We start from the raw sequence: 27233 nt of genomic DNA on the forward strand, positions 1-27233 counted from the left end.
AATAATTAACCTAATCATAAATTACTAATAAAATAAATTTAAAATAAATTTAAAAACATAAAAATTACATTAATAACCTAATAAATCACAATAAACATTAAACTAAACAAACATTTTATAATAGTTCTTGACAAAATAACTTTAAAATAAATTAAAAACAGCATAAAAATCACAATAAAAAAACTAAACAATACTAACAAAATAATTTATAACAATTCCTTCTATTTGAAAAGAAACAAAAATATCTCATCCTTATCTTTTTCTTCTCCTCTTCTTCTCCACTGCTGTTGTTTTCTTATCTTTTTTTTAACCGTTTCTCTTCTTCCTCTTTCTTCTCTTTCTTCCCGTGGTCTGAGGATGGGACTAGATAGTGTTAACGGATGAGACTGAAGCCTGGCACCAATATCACCTGTCAGGGAGGAGTGACTAGTGCCGCCTACCTACCTGGCACCATCTCCTACTGACTTATACTCGTATTTTATAATTGGGTTTAGTATAAACTTGTATATTTTAAGTGTCGCCAATCATAATGGCGTGACCCATTAAAATATTAATTCTTTTACATAAAACTATTTTCTAAAAAAAAAAAAGAAAAAGAAAGAAGAAGCTATGCATCATCCTCCATCCCTCAAACATTCTATTTTCATATATAATTGGACATACCATTTTTCGAATTTAATTTTTTATTTTATAATATTGGTGTAAAAAAGAAAGGGTAAACTACACCCATGGTCACTTTTGTTTACCTTAGGTTACATTTCAGTCACTTATGTTTGAAATGTTACGTTTTAGTCACTTACGTTATTGTGTTGTAACATTTTAGTCACTGAGCCGTTAATTGTCGTTAATGGTGTAATGGTAGTGACGTGTACGTTAAATTATCATTTCAAACAAAAATGTTAGGTTAAATTATACAATTGGTCCCCATAATTTTTCGTTTTGAGCAATTTAATTCTTTTATGTTCTTTTAACTTTCTTTCTTTATTTTCTTTATTTTCCATTCTCTTCTGCTTCTCGCTCTGCTTTCCTACCTTCTTTATTTCTTTTAACATACCAGGAAGTCGAATTGGTAGTGAAGAAAGAAGCATGGTATGGGTTTATGGGTTTTGGTTATAGGCAAATGATGATAGTCGACTTCCTACTTCTTTTTTCACTGCCAATTCGACTTCCTAATATGTTAAAAGAAATAAGAAAGATATGAAAATAGAGGGAGAAACAAAAGAGAATGGAAAAAAAAAGAAATTTTAAAGAACATAAAAGAAAAAAAATTAAACTACTTAAAACGAAAAAAATATGGGGATCAATTGTATAATTTAACCTAAAATTTTGTTTGAAATGATGATTTAACGTGCCATGTCAGCTTACCGTTACACCATTAACGACGATTAACGGCTCAGTGACTAAAATGTTACAACATGATAACGTAAATGACTAAAACGTAACATTTCAAATATAAGTGACTAAAACGTAACCCAAAGTAAACAAAAGTGACCATGGATGTAGTTTACCCAAAAAGAAAAGAAGCCTTGTTTTGCATAACAATAATAGATTAGGTGCCATAAAGGAAAAATAGGGATATCCACCCATTTTAGAACGTGGAAAGCATTAAATAAGTCTGACATTAGTTGTTAAGAATAGCATCCATGAACTCTTCGTCATTTCCCAAAGCATTCAATGTCTCGGGGGAAAGACATGCTTCAACATCAATACTACCTTCTTCAGCTCCACAAAACAAAGTTATTTTTCCATCAAATTTATTTGCCGACCCAGATCTTACAGCTATTGGCTTTCCCCATCCAAAATCATTACCATACATGTCGAACCGAGGTGAACTGCTAGTGGCCAAAGTCCGACTTGATATGGTCGAAATCTTCAACAGCTCAGGGCTTGCAATCCATGTCTCAATGAACTTGTTGAAATCTTCACCTGTATTGGCAGCAATCACCTTGTTCATTTCCAATGCTACGCTGCCAACTCCTTGTTCTAGCAGTTGTTTAACTTTCATTGTCACTTTTTGGTTCTTTACCACATTCCCAAAATACTCTTGTGGCAAATCATGTAATCTTTGTCTGCCGCCAATGATAAAGCAGTAATGGGTGTCTTCATTTGGCTCTAAATTTTTGTTGCGCATAATAGATTGCCATAGATGGGACAAGAGTGCTTGAAGTGATGAGATTTGTGCCATTTGGTTGGTGGTGCCGGTGCCGACCTCTGCATTGGCTCTTGCTTTGAGGGTTACAATGCTTTGTTTTGAGAAATGGAAAACCCTTTCTTTAAAAAGTGGCACAACAAAATCGTCAGGGAAATTCTGGACGTGAGATTTAGAAATCTGAATGGGGAAATTGATGCTATTAAAAAACCGACGTTGAAAAACAGGGAGCTTCGGTAAGTGGATTAAACCTCTTGAAATGGCGGACCATGAGTTAAAGAAGTGCCAAAAGGATGTACCGTCGAGCACAGAATGGTTCGCCGTGATACCGATGAAAATGCCATCCACAAGCTCAGTCACTTGCACTCCGAGCAATGGGTTAGAAACGCCCTCTATGTTTTTAACACCGTTGAGTGGGAAAAACGAATGAACAATCGAAGGAACATAAACAGGTTCAATAATGTCGGAAATGGTCACTCCATTTGCTTTAGCATGGATAAACAAGGCCCCAGTATTATTACAATCGATGAAAAACGAAACCTTTTCGTCGTCATGTTCGGTAGTGGCTAGGCGGCCCGAAAGGGGTGGAAAGTAGAGTAGAGTGTCGGAAAGAGAGTCTTTTAAGTGGTTGATAAAGGAGTTTTCATGTTGTGGTTTGGCAAAAAGGAGACCCTTTTGGACTGGACCGACTACAAGAAACTGAAGATCCCATGGAGTTAACTCAACCCTCAGTTGGCTCAACTCGGCCTTGTGAATCATATCACTCGAGATATATTCAACCCCTGTCATATCTTGGATTCTTACGAGATTGGCTAATAAAAGTAGCCTTTTTAATTTATCGAGAAGCTATGGCCATTACTTATGCATATATATATATACACACAAACATAAATACTCCGTATGTATACCTAGTTGACAATAAACTAATGGGTAAACTATACCATTAATTGCTAAACTATGAAAAAGTTGTCGTTTTAGTCATTTAATTAAAAAAATTTATTAAGATGCTCAAATTTTAAAATCGATATTATATGATTTTTTTGTTCGTACTGCTTGCATTAATCGAAAATTTTTTTTCTTAATATTTTTTAAGGTTAGTTTTTTTTTAAGAAACAACTTTAAACGTTAAGAATCCGCGAACCAAAATTTAAATAACCTGTTTCTTCAATCTTCGACATTGATCGTCAAATTGACTTGGATTTAAAGTATGTTCTTCTACTTATTGATGAATACTAATCCACTGTACCGATCGTTTAATTACCGTCTGGAATTCACTGACAGAACTTTTTAAAAAATAAAAACGTAACAGCTCAGTGACTTAAATAAAATTTTTTAAATAGTTTATTAACTTAAATAAAAACTTTTGAATAATTCAATAACTAAATTGTAACTTTTTTAATTAAATAACCAAAATAAAAACTTAACCATAATTTAGCGACTAATGATAGAATTTACCTAAACGAATTTATTAAAGAAAAGGTTGCCAACAATGTAACCTACCATTACCGTACGGATTTAATGCGGTGGGGTATACAATGGGCCACTAAGATATTAAATGTTTCACTATTATTAGTGATTATGGTTTAAGAGAAAGGATATTTTCTTGCCAATGAAAGTAATGGATTAGACCTATATGATAAACGTGTAGAATTTATGTACAATTTTTTCGCTAGCATTGAATTTTAGGCTAGTACTTTTTTATTTATTTTCTCAATTGCAATAATTTTTAAATTTTCTACTTTCACGACTCATTTTTATTTCTTTGCCCTCAAAACCACCTAATTCCTATCAAAATAAGTTCTAATGATCTAGTGTCACGGGCCAAAGTGCAAAGCCCGTGACCATCGCACCAAATGCATCCAATGGAGGTCTATTGCTCAGATAGGGATCATTTGGCCCACGAGAACTGGCTTGATTCAAAGAGATATTGGAGAAGCCTGTCAGATTAAAGCCTGGTTGGCCCGATAGCGAAGAGATGGCAACTTAGGCTAATATGGTAACTAATCTTAGAAGATAGAGTAAATCATATCTTGTAAAGATTAGATTAGATTTGATATGGCAAATCTTGTAAATCCCTAAAATCAAGGGATATAGTGAATCTCGTCTGTCGATGTAAATGTATCTTGAACATCGGTTTTGGGGGAGCTCAACTATAAATAGAGAGCCTCCCCCTCATTTGTAAATCATCCATTGTAACTTGAATTCTTAAGAGTAATAGAATTCTTGAGCATTTACTCAAACACTTTGTATGCATTCTTTCTTTGGCTTTCTGTTGTTCTTTTGTAGCTTATTTTGGCACAATCGTTTCCGCTATACAAATTGGTGCCTTGGAGGAGTTCTAAGGAATCCTCACTTTTGGGCGTAAAGGCTGACTTAGGCGAGTTTGGAGCGAACGGAACACCTAAGGCCGCACGGTTTGTGAGACGAAAGGTCTAGCCCCGTGACAAGTGGTATCCGAGCTAAGTTTTGAACCAAGTGGTATCCGAGCCAAGTTTTGAGCCAAGTCTTATTCGAGTTGGTTCGAAGGCACCGTTGGGATGTCGAGAGAAGCATTTGAACAATTGTGGGCGAGAAAGCTTTTGAGAGAGATGTTGTCGGCTGTTGAGGAACGCGTGGGTAAACTTGAGGAGTCCATGAAGGACGCAAAAGAGTCGGGCAATGCGCTTGGGGAAAGCATTGATGACTTGAAGGAGCAATCCAGGGACTTTTTTACCGAGTGTCTCACTTCCCAAAGGGATAACGTGCGAGAGTTGCTAGATTCCCAAAGGAAGAAGCTGACGGAGAGGAACGATGCTCTCGAGGCCATGATGATGGCTTTGAAGGAGGAAACAATGGCCACGACGAGGGCTTTGAGCACAAGAATAGAGGAGCTCGAGGGAGAGCTGGCCTTGTGTCAAGCAGCCGTGGGGAAAGGAGTGACAAATGCAACACTCAATAACGAGGATGTCCCAAAGCCGAAAGAGTTTGTGGGGACAAGATCTGCATGCGATGTGGACAATTTCTTGTGGAGGATGGAGCACTACTTCCGTGCCAAAGGCATCGTGGATGATGCGGTTAAGGTAAATACTGTTTCAATGTTTCTTACTGACATTACGCTTTTATGGTGGCGACGTAGGACCACAGATAAAAGGCAAGGGGAGATTGGGACGTGGCAAGAGTTCCAATGCGAGTTGAAGGGACAGTTTTACCCAGAGTTTGTCGAGGAGAAAGCTCGGGCAAAGTTGCAATGTATATCGCAACAAGGCACAGTAGGGGAGTATGTTCAAGAGTTCAAGGAACTCATGCTCCAAGTTTTAGAGGTGACCGAAAGAGAAGCGTTGCTTACTTTTCAGAATGGATTGAAGCCGTGGGTCAGACAGGAGGTGGAACAAAGAGGTGTCCAAAAGCTGTCGGAAGCCATGACAGTAGTTAAGTCCGTGGTGAAGCTTGGTCTAGGGAAAGACAAGCTTGGGTCTTCCAAGTCCGATGGAAGGTGCGTATGTGAAATGGATCACAAGGAAGATAGAGTTGATGGCCAGGGCAACAGTGACAATGGTGGTAATGGGAAACCACGAGTTGGGAAGAAGAAACCCAAGAGAAAAAGGGACAAGCTAAAATGCTTTCTCTGTGACGGTCCACACATGTTGAAGAAATGTCCGAGAAAATTCGCGCTTAAGGAGAAGCCGGTGGGTAAGGCCTTGGTATTTGGTTCGATCGCAAGGGGTGTCGAAGCCAACGAGGCTGAAAGCGAGAAGAAGCCAGTAGAGTGCTTCTTGTGTCAGGGTCCGCATAGGTTGCGGAAGTGTCCGAGGAAGTCTGTCATCGAAGGGAACGATGGAGTAGACAGGGAGCCCAAGAAGCTTGGTTCGGGCAAAGGAAAAGCCGAAGCCAAGAGGGCAAAGAGGAGCAAAAAGAAGCAAGTTAAGTGCTTCTTGTGCCGTGGTCCGCATGAGTTGCGGAACTGTCCAAAGCAAGCCGGAGTCGAAAGAAAGGCAACGTCTGAGCTTGGTGAGTCGTCGGAGGGGCTTCCACTCAAGGAAGAGGTGAGTTTGTCATCGAACTTAGTGGAGAAAGTTGCAATGAAAACAGTAAAGTTGGGACCAATGAGGCTCAAGCTGAGTGAAGCGTCAGAGTTGGCCGAGTCATCGACAAGGCTTCCACCTATGAGAGAGGTGGGTGGTGCATCGGACTTCAAGGAAAAAGAAGTGATGCATGTGGGACAGTTGACCAGAGTAAATGCGACGAGTAGGACGATTCGAGTGAATAAGCAACGTAAGCCGAAGCAAAAGTCCCGAAGGAAGGGAGAGGCTAAGGCGTCGAGACGAGACCGAGACGAATCAAGTCAGTGCCATTCGGAAGTCGCAACGAGGACGTTGCGAGATTGGGTGGGGGAGAATGTCACGGGCCAAAGTGCAAAGCCCGTGACCATCGCACCAAATGCATCCAATAGAGGTCTATTGCACAGATGGGGATCATTTGGCCCACGAGAACTGGCCCGATTCAAAGGGATATTGGAGAAGCCTGTCAGATTAGAGCCTGGTTGGCCCGATAGCGAAGAGATGGCAACTTAGGCTAATATGGTAACTAATCTTAGAAGATGGAGTAAATCATATCTTGTAAAGATTAGATTAGATTTGATATGGCAAATCTTGTAAATCCCTAAAATCAAGGGATATAGTGAATCTCGTCCGTCGATGTAAATGTATCTTGACTGTCGGTTTTGGGGGAGCTCAACTATAAATAGAGAGCCTCCCCCTCATTTGTAAATCATCCATTGTAACTTGAATTCTTAAGAGTAATAGATTTCTTGAGCATTTACTCAAACACTTTGTGTGCATTCTTTCTTTGGCTTTCTGTTGTTCTTTTGTAGCTTCTTTTGGCACAATCGCTTCCGCTATACAAATTGGTGCCTTGGAGGAGTTCTAAGAAATCCTCACTTTTGGGCGTAAAGGCTGACTTAGGCGAGTTTGGAGCAAACGGATCGCCTAAGGCCACAAGGTTTGCGAGACGAAAGGTCTAGCCCCGTGACACTAGAACCAACTTGGAAACCAAAAAATGGGTTTGATCCTTACGGTTCATTGATCCCCTCTAGCAAGTTCACCTTGAATATGCTTGAGGTATCTGAATGTGTTGCAAGAATCGTCGATGTTTGAATTGGGGGCTTAAATCAGTTTATATCTTTCAGTTTAAGTTGTTGAGTAATATAATTAAGGAACTAGGAATGACAGGAAGATTCAGATGCATAATTCAAAGATAAGGGAAGTTGGGGAATCGATATAATCGAATGCAGGATATCTATTCGTTGCCGAGACACCTTAATAAATAGAAATGTGACGTCAAAAGAGAATCAAGAAGTGTGGCACATAGTTTATGAATAATATTCAACGACATGCATATATCAAAACAAATCAAGCTTTAAAGTTCATCGCTTGAGTTATTATAAATCCAAAATACGATCATTAATTTATACACATGACCAACGAATACCAATTAACCAAAATCATTAAGGACTTATAAAACTTCTTAAGGCTAGGTACATGCCATTTATAATCTTAATTTCAAAAGAGCATTACATACACCGTAATGAGTTGAGCTTGAGTACTAAATGCTATGAACCTCACAAGTTAGTCAAAAGTCTACTTAATACCTACGCATGGAAACAAACATATTTGCAATTTGCATACTGAGCAACATAATTCAAATTCAAACACATAAAAGTATTAAGTAAACAAGCATACTAAAATAAAATTATAACATATCTTAACCAAGTTTCATACCAATGAATAATTGTAACATCTGCGTTTTAACTTGGATTTAGGTACAATAATGGATCGAGTTAGGAATTATAGGAGAATTCTTGAAATAGAACAATAGGAATTTTGAGTATTAAATTAGGAAGTATTTAAACCCGATATGAGATTAGCAAATACTCCTTAGATAGGAAAATTTTAAATAGATGTATTGACTAAATTGAAAGAGTAGAGAAATTGTTGTGGCCAAAGTAGGAAAAATATAAAAAGTTAGGAGATACATAGTAGTAGTGGAAAGAAAGGGAGGATTAAGAAGAAATTTTACTCAAAAATAGTTATGAGTCATCCAAGGAATTATAAAAGATGAAAACGATAAGATGGTAATTAGTCAAGTAGATATTTTGGACATAATGATTAGACTAAAGTGTCATCCAAGGAATTATAAAAGATGAAAATGATAAGATGATAATTAGTCAAGTAGATATTTTTAGACATAATGATTAAGACTAAAGTGTAAAGATGGATGTCTTAAGGACTTATTAGCAATTTGACATTTTTAATAAAAAATCATGAGATATTTTTATGGAATGGTGTAGAAAGTAGGAGAAAACACGAAAATTTATCATCTTATTACCAAGCCCATATCACTTTCATATCTATCTTTACCCTATCTTTTGTTTTTATTTCCTTTGTATCCTTTCTCCGTTGTTGCACAAACCAAGCTCAAAACCATCCTTTTTCTTTAGGATTTCTTTTGTAAACACTATAAATAAGGCTAGTGAGCATCTTAATCTCATGAGAGAACCCCCATAGATGTGTTAAAAGGAGAGAAAAAACAAGAGTTAGGGTTTGGGGTTTTCAAGGGGTTAAGGTAAGAGATGATGAAATTATCATGCCATATATGTTTATTTTCATAATCTAACATAGAAGAGTTATTTGATTTTAGTTTTAACTTATAAATATTATATGTTTTGTATGAAATTGAAGAAAAAGAAAAGAAGGGAGAGGATAAAATTGAATGAAAAGGAAAGAAGAAGGCTAAGGAATGAAGGAAGAAAGAAATACATCATCTTAACCCTTTTTGTAACAGCCCGATTCCGGGCCTAGTCGGAACAGTGGTTTCAGGACCGCAAATCTGACAAGGGAAAATATTATTATTATATTTTTATGATCTAAAATTTCACGGAAAAATTTCGTAAAGATTTCGTTCGAAAATTTCGACGTTTGGGCACTCAATTTAGTCAAAAAGACTAAATTGTAAAAAGTGCAAAAGTTGAGTTCTAGATGTTAGAAGTGTCTAATTGTTATGAAATTATAAATTGGTGGTCCTTATATGGTAATTAGACCATTAGTTAATTGATGGACAAAAATAGACATAAGAAATGAGTGAAATAGATTTTTTTAAATGGGGGCATTTTAGTCATTTAGTAATAAAAAGAATTAAAAAGGGAAAAAGATGGCAAAATGTGCTCATCTTCTCCATGGTGAACGAAATCAGCAAGGGAGAAACCATAGTTAGGGTTTTTTAAGCTTCCCAGCTCAATAGTAAGTGATTCCAAGTCCCGTTTTTAATGTTTTTTACGTTTTTGGAGTCCAGATAGCTTAATTTAGCTTATTCTAGCAATAATTTAACCTAGGGTTTATATTTGGAAAAATACCCATAGGTGAAAAGTGTTTATTTTGATGTTTTATGGTGGAATGTGAAGCTAGAAATTATGTTAAACAACTTTTGCTAAGCGATTTTAAACGAAAACGGGTAAATTGACATAATCGGTAAAAATAGTTAATGTTCAAAAGTATGTGTTAGAGTGAGAATTTGATGTTGCCATAGAAGGGAAAAGTGTTCAGCATGTTGTAAAACATAAGAATAAGAGATGAAATTTAATTTCCGAGCTTACAGACAAAAGTGTAAATATTCAAAAGTTTGGGGGCAAATTGTAATTTTTCAAAAATTTGGGTGGAGGACTATTTTATTAAATTTGAACATTAAATGAGTTAAATGTGCTATTATAGATTAAGAAAGACGAGAAGACTACCTCAAACGGGGAAAAGAGAAGATAGTGGAGTAAATTGCAAAATTACGATATTTTGCACCGAGACAAGTAAACATGTGAAATAATGCATATTTTTTATATTATTTGGTATATGTTGAGATTTATTTGAACATAAAATAAATATTTGGCAAAGATTCTAAAAATGTGGTTAAGTTGGGAAAAGTGGTAAAGTGTTGAAAAACACGATTTCCGGTTGAACACTCGGAATAGGCCGGATTACATTAAATGTGAAAGGGGTTGCTAAGTGCTGATTCCCCGATTCATTGGTGGTTGCTAAGTGCTGATTCCACCATATCTTAAATGTGAAAGGGGTTGCTAAGTGTTGATTCCCCCGAGGGGTTGCTAAGTGTTGATTCCCCAAATCATTGGTGGTTGCTAAGTGCTGATCCCACCGTATCTTAAATGTGAAAGGGGTTGCTAAGTGCTGATTCCCCGACTCATTGGTGGTTGCTAAGTGCTGAATCCACCGATAACGGATAACATTCCGAGTGTTCAACGAGGAAATTGGAAAGGTGAATATTTATATATGGTGGACAAGTTTATGGGAGGAATATTGGGTTTGATACTTAATCAACCCATATGTAAGATGGGAGGAAATATAAAAAATACAAAAGAACAATTTAAATATAAAACTGTTTTGAATAATAACAGTTGGGCAACTTTGAAAAATCACCATAAATGGTGGAAAATGAATTAGAGGTTGAATAATATATGAAATTGAAGCTGGATGAGTCTATTTTCATATGAAATAACTATAGCAAGAAAAAGAGTTGTATATTTGGGAATATTTGAATTTTATTGAGACAGTGTTGGATTGATTTCGAAATCCCTGTTCCAACTTTAGAAAATCACAAAAATTGTAAAAAATAATTATGGCATGAAATTTATATTTTGGATTCCTTAATGAGTTTATTTTAATAAAATAAACAAGAAAATTTTGAATTCTGTACAGGGAGTTAAGTAAATTTTAGTAAGGAGAGGTCAGAACTGTTGAGCAGTGAAACAGGGGAATCTTTAGAGAATAAACTGTACTAATTGGCCAAACAAAAAATTATGAAAATTTTATGGTGGAAAGGTATATGAATCTAGTTTTGGGTAAAATTTACGGAACTTAATTTGGATCCCTGTAGCTCCAGATAAAAATAAATTAGTGACCATGACGCAGAAAAACAGCTTGCTGGAAATTGAACAAACAATGAAATTTATGTGTGATTAAAATTATGTTACTATGTAATCATGTGAGGAATTTATTTGTTGGTCATATGTTTACTTACTAAGCTATATGCTTACTCGTTTTTATTTTCCCTTGATTATAGTGACATCAATCAGCTCGAAACTTGGACGACGTCAGATAATCATCCACACTATCATCAACTTTTTGGGTATTTTGCAATTAATACTTTGGAAACATGCATGTATAGATGACTTTATGTAATGGGGTATAAATATGTATATATTCAGTATTGTTCGGTTTAATATGTTGGTGTTTATTAATGGATAAATTATGTCTGAACATATAACTGTAATTGGTTGGAAATATTGAAGTTGTTTGAAATTGTCTTTGAAAATTTGCAGGGGGTTTTATGTAAAAATAAGCAGAAATGCTGCCGAGATTTTATAAATTTTTTTTTATAAGTGTTTGAGTTCTAGTAATACCTCATACTCTGTTCCTGCAAGGAACACGGGTAAGGGGTGTTACACTTTTGTTGTAAGTACTACAAGGATTTAAATTTATTTTCTTTAAATGTTTATAATTTTAGTATAGAAATCATTTATGATAGAAATGTATATATATATATATATATATATATATTAAACAAATGATTAAATTGTGAAATTATGAAATATGTAAAGAAAAGTATAGGTGAAGAATATGAAATGATATAACTGTTTGAATACTAAGTAATGATGTTGTGAAAGAAATATATGTGTGAAAAAGGTATTATACATGTGATTTATTTATTAGGACTAAATTGTGAAATAGGGAAAATGTGAAATATTTTTCAAGACATATATTTATTATTAAAAATTTGTACTAAATTTGGTTCTAATGCCCAAATAGACATAATTTAGAGCTACTAAGATATTAATAGCATGCTATTAAGAGACCTTAGGGCACTCTCAGATTATTAGCACATTCATGCTCTTTGTATAGCACCTTAGTGCTCTTTGTTCATTAGTGCATAATAATGCACCTCTGTATTTGTTTTATATATCCGGTATGTTCTATAAAAGTCTACTATGGGCTAAGGATATGAAATGTGAACAAAAGTGAATCATCAAAGTGTTGTGGTAAGTTTAGTAACTGTCAAAGGGAAGTTAAATTTTGTTGAAGTAAGGTATAGTTGTAGACATTTGCATGTGTGTAAATATGTATTAATTGGATAAGTTTAAACATTATGTTATGATTCATTTACCTATTTATTAATTTGTAGTGCTTACTAAGCCTTCACCTACTTAACGCGTTTATTTCAACGCATAGGTACAGTTAGACTTGAAGCGCTAAAGTCGAGCTAGGAGATCTCTCATTTCATCACATCTCCAAGAGCTACAAGAGTAGGTACTATATTTTGAGTTAAAATGACATGTACATAGGTAGACCAAATGTGTTCCCAAGTGTCAGGGACTAAAATGCTAACTCTTAAAACTTTATTTATTTTGGTATTTTAAATTGAAATATTTTAGTTCGATATGAAATGAATTATTGATAGTCATATATATGCTTGCAATTGTGGTTTGATAATGCAATAATTTGGTTGAAGTGGAGTGGTTTTTGAATTGCCTTAAGGTAACTTGAAATAGTTTTAAGTGTTGTAAAGAAACAAAAACTTTGCAAGGGATTTAACAAAGTTTTCAACTGATTTTTAACAAAATTTGCCTGACCTAGGCTTTGAAACTTAAAATTTTCAAAACAGATTGTAATTTTGGTATCGATATCACTCTTGGTATCAATTTCAAAAGCAAGGTACCGATACCATCATCAAATTGAATTTTTGGAGTTTCAAACTGCCATTTTGGGATTGATTTTGTGCAGAGGTATAGATACATTTCTCACTTATCAAATATAGATGCACCCTCAAGAAATTTGTATCTCATTTTCAAATATCATATAAACCAAGCTTCATTATCATAGATTTAGTTACATATCATATTTATACTATAGCTGTAACACCCCTTACCCAAGACCGTTGCCGGATTCGAGCATGAGGCGTTATCTAACTTAACTTACTAGTTTGGAGTATAAAAATTTGCTTTTAGAATTAATTTCACTATTCACAACAAAACCGTCCACCTGCGCGACTGTCACTAATTTAATTATAAATCGAGTTGTGAAACTCGAAATTTAAATACGTAAATTTTTCCTGAAACTAGACTCATATTTCTTCTTACCATAAAATTTTTAGAATTTTTGGTTTAGCCAATTAGTACGGTTTATTCATTGAAGACTCCCCTGTTTCACTGTCCGACGGTTCTGACCACCACTCACTAAAAATAAATTATCTCAATGTACAGATTTCATATGGTGTTTCTACTTGTTTCTATAGAAAATAGACGCACTAAGGAATCTATAAATATAAATTATGAATCATAATTCTTTCTGTATAATTTTTAATGAATTTCTAAATTCAGAACAGAGGACTTCAAAAATTATTCTGACCCTGTTTCACTAAAATTCAAATATCTCAAAATATAAAATTCCTTTGCCTACACCGTTTCTTTCATGTAAAAATAGACTTAATAAGCTTTAATCTATATATCATTCACTCTCTAATTCTGTTTCTGCTATTTTTGGTGATTTTTGAAATTCACATCACTGCTGCTGTCCCAAAAACTGCTTCTTTGCAAATTTTTTTTTTACTTTTTATAGTTTCTTTGTTTTCATTACCATTTAAGCATACATAACACCAAAACATATTCTTTACTAACCATTTCAATAGCTAATCTTTGGCCATATCATATGAACATACTCAAAATGAATAAGTCTCTATACATGCCATAACTTTAAACGTTTTGAAATCATATAATACCGAAATGTCTGTTGATAGTGTGATATGAGGCTCCGACGATCCCCAATTCGAGCAAGCTCAAAACACTATAAAACAAAGGAAAGGAAGAAAGGTGTAAGCTACTAATAGCTTAGTAAGTTACATGTAAACAATAAGTGCTCATTTAATAATTAACATATAACTTATCAATACATTTCTTAACAATTTCAATCACTTACACATGCACAATCTTACCAATTCACTTGCACATACATTTACACACTTAACCTTTATCACATATGCTCATTCTTTCAAATGTACCTGTATACACACTTCATTTCATGTTCACTTTAACTCATTATTAATCTCGTTGAACACTCGGATATACATGGATACGTAGAGAATTAGAACATAAGTGCCACACTGATATGTAGCCGAAGCTACCACTGATATGTAGCCGTAGCTACCACTGAAATGTAGCCGTAGCTACCACTGAAATGTAGCCGAAGCTATCGCTGATCAATAACACTGGAAATGTCCACGGGCCTGCTCACACAAGCTGTCAGGTATCCGCAACACATGCTAGATCACCCAGCAGCCGGGACTCACTGTAACACTGTAACACTGTAACACTGGCCTCTAGTGACATGTCACTTGTATCCACTTCTATTCCTAAGTTCAACCGGGAATTTACACTTAACACTTTATTTTAAACACTTTATCACTTGAATAATTCATGAATAATTTTCCTTGCACATTCAATATTAATTCACATATCAAATATAATTCACAATTTATAAAAATATAACTATTATTTACACGTAACTTACCTTGGATGCAAAACGACTATTTTCGTAAATTAGTCGATAACCTTCTCTTTTCCCCGATCACTTCCACTATTTCTTCTTTCTTGATCTATATTAACACAATTTAATATATTTTTTCAACATTCCATTCAAATACAATTCATACACAATATTTTGGCAAATTTACATTTTTCCCACAACTTTTCAAAAATGACACTTTTGCCCCAAAGCTCGTAAAAATAATATTCACTAAATTCTTAAATTCCAAACCTCACTAAATCATATTTCATGCTCATAACAGCTCTCAATTTCACAAAATCACAACTTTATGCACACTTTACTATCTTTCACAATTTAGTCATTTTTCAACATTTTTATCGAAATTTATCTAGTAAAACTCGTAATTAACACTTCAAACATTCATTATCTAACATCACTCATCAAATTACAACTATATCATGAATGGGTAAATTTTTAAACTTTAATTCCATTTAAAATAAATGGTAGAAACATGACATTCAAGCTTCAATAAGCATAAAAATACGAAAATAATTAAAAACGGGGCAAGAAATCACTTACAATTGAGCTTAGAAAAATCAAGAACCCTAGCTATGGTAACATGTAATTTTTGGCAGCAAGCTCCAATTTTGAAGAAGATGAACACTTATTTTCATCTTATTTTGTCTTTTATTCAATTTTGACAAAAATGCCCTTGACCCATTTACTTAGATATTTTTCTAGAATTACCCTTATGTGTCCATAACACTAATTTATGGTCTATTTGCCACATAAACGCTTCCAATTTCATGCAATAATTCAGTTAAGTCACTTAATCACTAACTAGACACACTTTGCATTTTTTTTTCTCAATTTAGTCCTAAAAATTCAATTTGGCACTAAATCATTAAAATTTCCTATCCATATTTTCACACAATATTTCAATCAATCGGTAATTAATAAAAAATTATAAAATTAAATTATTTCACTTCGAATTTGTGGTTACGAAACCACTGTTCCGATTAGGCCCTATTTCGGGCTATCACAATAGCCCTAATAATCAATTACAAACTCAAAAATGTATATACAAATTAATACATCAAATTATGCTTGTGACCAAACAGGGAATTAAAGCTACTAATATGTCTTGACCCAACAGAGAATCCGAGATAATGTGTCCTCAACTCAATTGGGAATTAAAGAACTCTCCTCTCAATCCAACATAGAATACAAGAGTCAAATAAAATGCGCCAAATGCTAATTGTACCAAAGTGCTAGAATAACTCCCGACCCCTATAGCTCTAGAGAACTATCAAATAATGTGTGCCGAACACTAAAAATTTTTTCAATGCAAACAAATCTTATGACATATCAACTATATTTAAAAACTTTCGTTTAATAAAGCATTTTCACAAATTAACATTATCAAAAAATATATCATTCATTATTCCCAACTAATTAATATGGAATCACTTTAACACACATTAACCATTTTAAATTCATCAAATCATAGTAAATCATTTCACATCAATAATTCATCATGAAACCACAATCAATGACATACCATTCTCAATGCCATCAAACCAAACAGTGCATTATATAAATATCATTAAACCATCATTAATAATTCTTTAACACATATTTTTAACACAAGGTAAATTTTATTATTTATTATTTTATATTATTATTTATTTTATTATATATATTTAAACTCAAGCACGACTTAACACATTATTAAATATCTAACATTAATCAAAATTTCATTTAAGTTAAAGGATACAGATAACACTTATCCTAAATCAAATGAACCAACTATTTCATCCATTAAACATATATTATTCACAAATCATCGTATCAATCAAATATCAATAATAAATTCTCTAATCTAAACTATTTAATTAAGTCTTATAAAGAAAATGAATTAGGTTAGTACAAACTGTAACTGTCTTGTGTACTTTATTTTTCGAGGTTCCGATTATCTTTTTAGCTCATTACATTAGTATTTTAGGGTGTATTTGGATGGGCATTGTGTTTATCTGCAGTTAGTATAAAAATAACGGTGACGGTGAGATTAGATACTATAACAATATTGTAGCGTAAGATAAAAAAATAAACTAAATACACCGTACTACACCCCACTGTCTATCCAAACTTACCCTTAGCTTGACTTGAGTTCTCCGGCACATGAGAGTTAAGCTTTCTTTCACTATCTAACAACAATTGAACATAGCTAGTTTCCCATTACATTTTCTCCTCTGCCTTTACCCACGTCTTTCTCTCTATTTTCTTCTCTCCAAACCTTTTCTAATTTTGTCAAATGGAGACAAAAAATTTAGCCCCCTACAGCCGGTTAATGCTTAGCATTCGAGTGGGTTTGTTGTCATTAAATAATAATGACACTTGGCACATCAACTTAATCTTATTACTCTCGACGACATCTAGCCATTATCTCTTAATTATTCTTTAAAATTTATTTCATAATATCAAATTTCTCCACTTAGTAATCGACTCAAGTTTAGCTTCCACTAACTTGGGCAAACTGTCTTTTAACTCCATTTTTATATTATGGTACAATTATAGTTAAGCCCCTCCAAGATTACCAAAATCTCAATTTAATTTACTAAGTTTTCTGTCCTTCAGGGTTGCAATTTTGGTTACTTCTAGCAGGATCAAGTTGATTCGGATATTTTTAACAATATCTAGGTGGTTGCTCCACCTAGGTTGTTGGTAATACTTTTTTAGGCCAAATGGTTGACCATATTGGTTGTAAGCAACATAACCCTGATATTATGCGATTACTTGTTGCTAATAATATTGCTCCTGATTAGAATACTCCCCCTAACAGTGTTGGTTATCTCCATACTGGTTAGAACACTAGTTTTGGAAACCCTTTTTGTATTTGAACTTTTTTTCTTGCACTTTTGAAATGTTCCTAGCCAGTCAAGCTATAGCTTCTTCCTCAAATTCCCACTAACAACACTAACTATTATAACAATTAAGTAACGCAAAGTGTTGGGGTAAATTGTGATGGTGGCTTACACCATGTATAGTGCAAAAAGCCACTGAGACTAGAGGCCTAGGATGATGTTTTAGCATAACGATGGCCAATGGTTGATCTTGTATCGTGTCTCTTCCCTTGATCTTTGAAAAGAGAGGTGTTTATAGAGGGTGGTTTAAAGTTTATTTGTCGTAAAATGATTGTCTTATTAGTAGAATCAAATTTAGACATAGGTTAAGGTATGACATTGATGTATCTTCATGAGAGATTGGTGTGCTTGGAAAGTTGAGAGAATTAATAAAATTCGATTTGAGGTTGCATCTATCCTTGATTGAATTATGACGTTGCTTTTCATAGTGTGGGGTATCCAAGTACGGGGTGCTTATTATGTATAACAATAGTAAATGAACTTTTAAATAATCTCATTTCACTAATATGTTAAAAGGGCGTTTGGTTCACAGAATGTAATATCACTTCTAATTATAGGATCACTAAAATGTAAAATTTTTTAGTACATTATCGGGTATGTTACATTACTTTATTTGGTTCATCTAATTGAAATGTATTTTTTTTGTTATTTATTTGATAAAATATAAAATTAACTAAAAGTGCATTTTACTACTATAAAATTTGCATTTTGTTTTTCAGCATGAATAAAGAAAGAACTTGAAACAATTTTAGAAATCATTAATATACAAATTAATCATACACACTTGAAATTTAGTTTTTCTTTTGAAGGATCAAATAAACTTTATATGTGATATAAATTCAAGGTATAAAAACCAAGTGTTGGTACATTATTTTAAGATTGTATAAATTGGAATAATTAGAGAAATTTTAAGCTACAAAACTATTAGTCACAGAAAAATAACCCAAGCACATTGTTTAAGAATAAAACAGGATGACTGGAAAAAACAACTTTTGGGCATTGATCAACCCATACCAAAAATTGAATGCAACTATCACTATAATTACCATGAAAAATTAAACACAGATATTTTAAATTTTATCTTAATTATGGAAAATATAATATATATATATATATATATATCAAATAAAAATAAAAATCACATTCTTTTCCTTTTTAATAAAGATTATTATTTAATACGATAAAATATATGATGAAATTTTTTAATTCTAAAAGTGAAGTTAAGAAAGCTGATTGAGTTCTAGCTCGATTGGTATCGATATTATTGTCTATACAAGAGGATACAGATTAAGGCGTGCTGAAGTGCTTTTATCATCCTATTGAAGAGTTGGAAGGAATTATAGATAGTTAAAAGTAATTTGTATTAAAAAAAAAAAGAAAGAAAAGTGAAGTTAAGAAAATACCATGAATTTTATTTCTATTTTTATATATTAATTAAGTATACTTATCATCTCCACCATATCGAATAATTATCTTTTAAATAAATATGTTTTATTTTATTCAAGGGTAAAACTGACCAAATTTTTTTTTAATTATCATAGAATGAAAATTACCCAAAATATAATATTACCTAAGGAAAAGTTGATAATAAAATGACTATATTTTTATATTAAGCTGGAATCTCACAAAATCTCAGATTACTTGAAGTAAACATCTCTCAATATATCTTAGATTCCAATTATGATAAGATAATTAAACATCACATAAACCAAACATGCTGTTAGATTAATCCTTGAATTGCTTCAAATTGGTAACAAAATTCTGCCGGTTTGATTTTAATATCAATCAATACCGATGGTACCAGTCTGTATCCACAAATACTAGTAGTCAACACCATTAAATGTGTTTCATTGGTCATTTGCAACTCTACATTTGGGTACAACAAAATTCAAGCTGCTCTGCATTCTTCAAAATTGTTCAAATGCCCCACATTTGAACCCACAATAACATCATTCATATATATAGAATCATTTATATTTATATATGTATAGACCCTGCTAGAATTTTCCAAATTTTCAACACCATCATAAAAATAAATAATAACACAGAAGCAACAAAAGATGGCATACTTACTAATCTAAGAGTCCTCCTTCCATTCCTTGTTGTCCCTAATTGCGAAACTGAATCCCAGGGACGGAACCAATGTCTATTTTCTCCAGGACCTGTGCTTGGCCTGCATTTGCATGGACTTTTTCTACTACTTGGTTTAAACCAGGCATGATTTTTGAAGCCTCCATTTGACTTGAAGTCGGATCAGTAATCTTTGAAGCAACATCGTCCCCGTTAGTCAATTTAACTGAATCAGTTTGATCGTCACAGACCATGGAGGAATTTTCAACATCTGGAACCTCATGGTTGCTATGAAGAGGATTTGCAGCCATTAACTGCTCATTTTTAGAATTATCAGCAACCTCGGGAGCCAATGCCACATCTGCAGAAGGCATCTCTCGCTCACTCGAGTCACTTGTTATCTTTGCATCTTTGAGATTATTCGTCGCCTCGGTACCTAATGTTTCTGAACCCAACGCAGTAAAAGAATCAGTTTGGATTGATTCGGGTTTATGCGAATCATCCGAACCAATAGCCGAATTGCTTGTAGGATTGTCTTGAGAACGATCAGCTTTTTTCCCCAAGAATTTTGTTTTCAACATTTTCTTCTTGAATCGTGATTTCTTTGGCTTAGGAGCCTTCACAGTCGTCTCATCAGGATTGCTAGCTGTCTCAATTGCCCTCTTTCTACAAGGAATAACCGTTAACTGAGAGTTGCCAAGTGCCCTATCAGTTAATTGAGATGTACTCAACTGAATAGCCAGTAGAGCAACTCTAGCAGCTTTGATCTCTGCTTCTTTTTTCGTTTTCGCTGAAGCTCCAATATACCGAATGCCTCCTATCTCAACTGTACATGAGTAGTGAGGCAATCGACCCGTTGCTTCATCCTTCTGAATCTGATAAACCGGAATAGCATAATTCATCTTCTGCGCATACTCCTGTAGTAGATTTTTGCACAAGCCTGTCTCGTGCTGAAGCAGACATCACATCGAAACTCATTAATCTACTACTCCAAAAAACTTACAACAGAATTATATTACTTATCATTGCAAGCTACGAATTTCAAGTATGAAGTGCAGTTCATAATTGAAAATGCCACCACTAAATGGATCTCATACCCGAAACCACATTACGACGAAATGAAGAAACTTACAACAGGTTGAGAGATGCTTTCATTAGCTTCACCGGCTTTGAACAACTCCAAGAGAGCCACTTCAGCTGCCGATTGCTCTGCAGCCTTGCGATTAAAAAACCCGGGTATCGAATCGTATTTAACATTGTTTACAGTTACAGTTGATCGGAAAGAAGGTTTATGGGACGGTCCTTCCTTGAAAGTCTCGTATACAGGTGTTGGAAGACCCACCTTTTGTGCATACTCCTGCAATTGGCTCTTGAAAACATAGCAATTCGAAACACCTGAAAATAATATAAGCATAAATGGAAGCAAAAGTAAGTTGCAATCCCACTTAAATTGAAAATTAAGAGCTCTATAAACATAATAAGGATCATTCCCTTAAAATAATCAACAGAGAGCTATGAACATTCTACTTAAATTCAAAACACTTAAACACAACATAATTCATCATAGCAATGAATCCCCCACAAAAAATGCTTTTCACGATAATTTTTTTTTACAATTTATCAACTAATTGAATAAATTCTACATACATGATATACAGTAAATGATACTCAAATTAGATATAAATGTATCAATTTATTCAATTGGAAGAGAGATTAAAACCAGAAAAAAAGTTAAAAAAAGAAAAAGAAATTCCAGCAAAGAAATAATTTTTTAATACCTGAGAAGTTTTCGTTGGTGGGCATGACTTAATTTGATAGTTGAAAGAATCTGACTAACTGAAACTTTGAAGGAAATAAGAAGAAAAATCATATATTTTGGGTTTGATTTTGATAGGAAGAGACTGTGAAAACTTTCTAGTAGCAATGAAGTGAACGAAAAAGGGTTTCTGATTCTCTTTAAAAGAGTTCCCCCAAAATTCGCGTACACGGGAGTTAATGAATGCGAATGATCATTACCGTACGATGTGATCTTAGGGGTTGAATCCTACTGTCAATGAAAATTTTCAGATTTTTTTCATTTTTGTAGCCAAAATAAAAACTTTCAGGTTTTTTTTTTCATTTCTTTTGGGTAAATTTTATAAATAGTCACTCAACTATCAGCTTTTTTTTTAGTCATCCAAGTTTAAAATTTTCTATTTTAATCACTAACTATATCAAAATTTAATATTTTAGCCAGGATGTTGACATATTAACACGACATTTTTTATTTGTATAGTAATAAATTCAATTCTTCAATAGTTATAGATTCTATCATTTCAGTCCTAATTTTAAAAATACAACAAATTTAACCCTCAACTTTACACATTTTGTCAATTTAGTTTGATTCTTTAAAATTAAAAAACTTTGAAAAAATATTTAAATTTTTCAATAAAATAAATAAAATTTATAAAAAATGAATACATATTTTCTCTATTTTTGACATAAAATTTATTTATTAATACAAATTTTATAAATAAAAAATGTTCTTAAAAAACACACAAACAAGACTTAAATCATATTCAAACTATCCTTTTTTTAGTTTTATTTTATAAATACTATTTTATTTATTATACATCTGACTTTATTTTTTAATCCTTGCCAAATTTGTCAAGCACTAGCCATACCTTCCCTTACAACCACTGACACCAATAATCTTTACTCTGGACTTTTCGATCTCCACATCCTCCATCGTCGTGCCATCGAACTAGGAATTGGTTTGTGGAGTTGTTGACGTGGCCTTCCACCTTCTGGGTCTCCGATACTTTATTCTCACCTATATATTCCCAATCATGTTTGCTCTCAGGCACAACCTCAAATGCAACAATTTTTGTTTGGGGATAATGGCAAACCCCCTATACTTTAACAAAATTTTCAATGTGAAATCAATAGCTTTAATTTGTCCAATGTGGTACTTGTACTTTTTCTTGCGTTGTGTGAAGATGTCTTCATTTTTCCAATATAAATGAGTGGACTCGGTTTTGTTAGGACTATGCATCGTGCTCTGTTAGTTGTTTTGAATGGGTACGAGACTCCTAGTACCTTTAGAGAACTCGAACTCAAGTTCCGTTAGCTTTGGATAGAGAATTTTAAACAAAGTCTTGCATTACCCAAAATAGTTGCTTCTATTTTTTTTCCAAAAAGAAAATAAAATATCCTGATCTAAACAACAAAGGATTCAAATCCTGATGAAGTATTTAGGAAGTTGGTAAACAATGACAATCTTTCTACCTAAAATATCACAAGGGGGTCATTACTTGTAGGCAAGTGAAGATTTTGTAAAATGATGTCCTTTTTTCTATGATCAATACAGATGCTAATATTGATAACGATTATGATAACCTTGAGCAATAAGTAAACAAAGTAAAGCCAGACGGCCAGTTAAATAGAATTAGAAAAAGAATTTGGGTGGGTTATGGCATGGCTCCTTTTTGGTAATTAGGGTTGGGTCTAGTCGAATGATATTGCCCATATTTTGTGCAGGGCCAGGGGCCTAGCTAAACGTGAAAGGTGTTAGTATCTTGTCTAGGCTTGGACTTCAGCCTATTAAAATTAACCCCAAATAAATAAAACCCAAATCGAATAAAAAGGGAAGTAACCCAAAATTTATCGTATTAGCTAGAATCTAGAAACCCTAAAACTGAAAGCAAAGCAGATACTTATTATAATTGTTGTTGTTATTGTTGTTGTTGAGTTTTGCCATCACTTTTAGATCATGTTCTATTTGTTGATGTTTATGCTTGCAAGTTTTGATACCTTCTAATTTATATCATTGTAGGTTATGGAACTAAGTACCTATCGTCGATTGAGCAGTTTCCCTGCGCACTTCCCCACACACCCGAAATCAGTGTTCATGTGATCCCATTGGATTCAGTCCCACCGGGTAAGGCTGAAGTATCAATCGACCGCCTAAATTATTCTAGATTTATTCAAGAAATAAAGTAGAGATTTTAATAACTATATTAGTTATTAATGGAAAGCTTTAAATCTCTAACAACTCTAAACCCTCCAACTTCTTTGTTGCTTTGTTGCTTACTGTCTCTCTAAATTCCTAACAGCCGATCCACTTTTCTCCATCGACTCGTTATCCCAAACTCTCAGCTGTAGCAGGTTAGTATTTCTAGGAAATGTTTTTATTTATTTATTTAGCTAAGTGATTTGAAAATTGTGGGAAGTTCCTGTTGATTGATCAATAATGCAGTTCAATGCTAAGGGATTCTAATAACAAGTTGCATTTGTATGTTTAACGCGTACAGTTTTGATAATTTTTGCTATTGCGTCTTTACTTTTTGTTTAATTTTATCGGGTATGCAATTGGAGTATCGAAATTTGGGTTAGCAAGTAAATCGGGCTAAATTGGAGCACAAACAATAGAAATTGGCTGAATTGAAATTTTTGAGAAATTTATGATTGATCAGATTTTCTATTTGACTTTGTAAAAGCTAGATTTAGAAAAAAAATTGATATAAAATCTGATTTGATGTGGTTGGTTGTTAGATGAATTAGATTAATTTTAGCATATCAGATGTGTATACCTTGTATGGTTGCCTTTGGAAAACACACTGGAAGTTGAATGTAACAATTTATTTCTTTCTTTTCTTTCACGCGGCAGTGCTAATTCAAACATTCTGCTATTCTTTTTCCATTTTATTAATTTAGATTTAATTGTTTATCAAGTCCTTTATCCGTTCTTCCATTCATCATTACCATTAAATTCCTTTTATAAACCAACAAGGCGGACATTAAAGGGGCCACAGGTGACTTGTGTATACAGAAGTAGGTTCTCCTTGAACCTTTGAAGGGAGCCCAAGATATTCTGGGAAGTTTGCTGCTTGAAAGCTGCCAGCACCTTCCACTACTTCAAAAGGGTAGTATCAACCTACTCTTGACACTCCTTAATGATCCTTTCCACTTCGATGGAGTGCCTCAGAGTGACCTTCTTTAGATTTGCCTCCACGATTATGTGCCTATCCTTTTCGACAGCGAGCTCAACTTCACACTCCTCTGCTTTAGTTTCCATCATCACCAGGCGCTCGGTGATGACTCACTGTTGCTCATTTATTATTTTATTTTTTTCTCTCACCTTTTTGTACAGCTCGCGTACCCTGTTTAGATCATCCCGAGTATCAACGAGCTCCTTATCACGGGCCTCCGTGTACCTCAATCCAAGAGTGCCAACCTTAGACAATAGGCGGTGTAAAGATAAGGGTAAGTCCTCTACAGCCTCAACAGGCACCCTTTCACCTGTGGGAGCCATCGGAGAATTTTCGCAAACAGGAGAGAAAGAGTATCGTCGGTAATAGTAATCGATGAGCTCGCTTGGCCAACGATTGGCAAGTTCGTTGGAGGGGAAGAATGGATAGGGGTAACTATAGTAGCAAAGCCTCCACTATCAACCATCATCTTCTAGCGGTGCTCCAGTTAAGGACCACTACCTTCCTCCTCACTAGAGGGGTTGACATGTGTGGCCTAAGTTGAAGTCCCGCGCCTCTTGCGACTACCACTTATTAAAACATCAATGTCCATGGCTTCATTATGCTCGTGTGAGATGCTATCACTATCAGTGTCGCTTAAACTACCTTCGCTGCCCTGATTGCCTCTTGCACCACCAAGAACAATAGAATCAGTAGAAGTAAGTGACAAGTGAGTACCTCTAACCCCTTCTCTTGCTCAAATTTTGGGAAGGCAAAGGGACGAAGCGCTATCCTGTAATAGTGGTAGAAGTAGTTAGCGAGTTTCCTCATGCGCCCCGTCAATTTTATCTCCATAGGGTAGAGGGAATCAATGGGCTAAATACCCCTCGTTGGTGGCCCACCAACTGATCACGCGACCTCTTAATTCTCGTCAACCCTCTAACCATTCGGGAAAAAATTCTCCAGACAGATGCTCCTAGCAATTTGAACCTATAAACTAAAAAAATAGTTTCATCATTTTTTCTTTAAAAACAGAGAGAAAGCTCTCTCTCTCTCTTCTCCGGCCATGGGCCAACGTGCCGGCCGCCGTGCATGGCGGAGGAGAGACCAAAAGTTTCCCCCTTTTTTGCTTTCTGCCCCTCGAGCACTCCGGTACCACCGAACAAAGGTAAAAAACCCTTTTTTTTCTTTTATTTCAAATATAAATAATAAAATAGCAAGAAAAAGAACAAAAAGAAAAAGAAGGCCACCACCTTAAAACACGATTTCGGTTCTTTTATTTCTCAAAATGTTGTTTTTTTTCTTTTGCTTTTGATTCACTAGTGTCTCCCCCTTTACAATGGTTTGCAATCGGTTTCTTTATACCGAAATAAAAAACGAAATCCCTCCAAAAATTACATTTTACTCGGCTTTTATAGCCGATTGCTACTGCTTGTATTGTCTTTGCTTGCTTTTTTCTTCTTTGCAGGTGGCGGTGCAAGTAGCCGATGTGACAATGGCGGTGGCGGTGGCAGGAGACCAAAAGTCTTCATGTGTGGCACTAGGGCTAGGGGGCAGGAGGCTGCGGCGCTAGGGTTTCAGTTTTTGAAACCCTAGGCTGACTTTGGGGGGATTGGGCCTGTTGGGCCTCGGGCTGTAATGGGTATTGGGTTTGCTGGGCTTCGGGTTAAAATTTTGTAAAGGGACTGTTGGCTTTATTTTTGGGCCGGGCAAAATATGGGCCTTACACTATATACAAGAGTGGAGTGGATGATCTCTATTTATAATTTCTACCTCTTATATATCTAACGAATAATATTCACTCAAACGGAAGATCAATATCAATTTTAGTCTAAAATATCTACACTAAAGGAATTTAGCTTAAGTAAGGTGGTGGAGAGTTTTCTAAGTGCTTATAGAGTCTTTTTTGGGCATCGAAGGATTTGTCTCCCGCACCTTTTGGATGCCTCCATTGCATGATATTATTTGGATCATGCCCCATGTGGGTTTGGTAACTACTCTGACCATATTGCATGAACCTAATTCAATTAGTGGCTGAAATGGGCTTTAAGTTGCAGGGCTCAAATGAAAAACTGGGCTAAGCGCCTAATAGGTGATGCCTATTTTGTTGGTAAATTGATTAGGGACTTTTTTAGAAAATTGACCCTAAAATGTTAAAAAATTATGAAAATAACTTAAGTCACAAATTATTTAGGAAAACGACCTAAAATTTACAATGTTAACGGGTGCCACCACTTCCTAAGGTGGTAGCACCCCAACAACCCATATGAGCTTTTTTAAATATTGTATTTTCATAGGTATTGTCGAAGTAAAAAGAAAAAAATTTAATTCTGGTGACAAGTTTTTAAGTGGTGGCACTAGTGTAGGAATTTTTTATTAATCTTTGGTGCTGCCTCCTTCAATGGAGGACCGGTTAGGAATTTTTTTAATATTTTTTGGTGTCGCCTCCTTCAATAGAGGCACCAAATTTTAGTAAAAAATAAATTTGGTGTCAACTCCAAATGTGGTGGCATCAGGAAAATTTTTTTTTTGAATTTTTTGGTACCGTCAATTCATATGAAGTCAC

At 34.4% G+C, this 27233-nt stretch overlaps 2 protein-coding genes and 2 long non-coding RNA genes across 5 annotated transcripts; 2 read left to right on the forward strand and 2 right to left on the reverse strand.

Moving 5' to 3' along the window:
* Nucleotides 1–1424: 1424 nt before the first annotated feature.
* Nucleotides 1425–3008, reverse strand: LOC105774650 (uncharacterized acetyltransferase At3g50280). Its single transcript, XM_012597217.2, has one exon. The coding sequence runs from the start codon at nt 2936–2938 to the stop codon at nt 1622–1624; it is 1317 nt and encodes a 438-aa protein (XP_012452671.1). The 5' UTR covers nt 2939–3008; the 3' UTR covers nt 1425–1621.
* Nucleotides 3009–9900: 6892 nt separating this feature from the next.
* On the forward strand, nt 9901–12629 carry LOC128041847 (uncharacterized). The gene is made up of 3 exons (XR_008196757.1): nt 9901–9980; nt 11249–11314; nt 12415–12629. It is a non-coding gene; the product is annotated as an uncharacterized LOC128041847 (long non-coding RNA).
* A 6827-nt stretch (nt 12630–19456) lies between these two features.
* Nucleotides 19457–21758, reverse strand: LOC105774313 (double-stranded RNA-binding protein 1). The gene is made up of 3 exons (XM_012596763.2): nt 21497–21758; nt 20851–21113; nt 19457–20668 (listed from the first exon to the last, which is right to left on the reverse strand). The coding sequence occupies exons 1-3, from the start codon at nt 21519–21521 to the stop codon at nt 19757–19759; spliced, it is 1200 nt and encodes a 399-aa protein (XP_012452217.1). The 5' UTR covers nt 21522–21758; the 3' UTR covers nt 19457–19756.
* Nucleotides 21759–23344: 1586 nt separating this feature from the next.
* LOC128041903 (uncharacterized) lies at nt 23345–26474 on the forward strand. 2 transcript variants are annotated; one of them, XR_008196919.1, is made up of 3 exons: nt 23345–23637; nt 23813–23864; nt 24512–26474. It is a non-coding gene; the product is annotated as an uncharacterized LOC128041903 (long non-coding RNA). The 2 variants fall into 2 exon arrangements; XR_008196918.1 differs by having other exon boundaries at nt 24529–26474.
* Nucleotides 26475–27233: the final 759 nt, after the last annotated feature.

Source organism: Gossypium raimondii, chromosome 6, assembly GCF_025698545.1.
Source record: "Gossypium raimondii isolate GPD5lz chromosome 6, ASM2569854v1, whole genome shotgun sequence".
Lineage (NCBI taxonomy): Eukaryota > Viridiplantae > Streptophyta > Magnoliopsida > Malvales > Malvaceae > Gossypium > Gossypium raimondii.

Coding starts and splice junctions, on each gene's coding strand:
- LOC105774313 (XM_012596763.2), bottom strand. CDS start 21,521: ATGCCCACCAACGAAAACTTCTCAG. Junction 21,114..21,496: donor CACCAACGAAAACTTCTCAG/GTATTAAAAAAT, acceptor TATTATTTTCAG/GTGTTTCGAATTGCTATGTT. Junction 20,669..20,850: donor AAAGCATCTCTCAACCTGTT/GTAAGTTTCTTC, acceptor TGTCTGCTTCAG/CACGAGACAGGCTTGTGCAA.
- LOC105774650 (XM_012597217.2), bottom strand. CDS start 2,938: ATGACAGGGGTTGAATATATCTCGAGTGATATGATTCACAAGGCCGAG.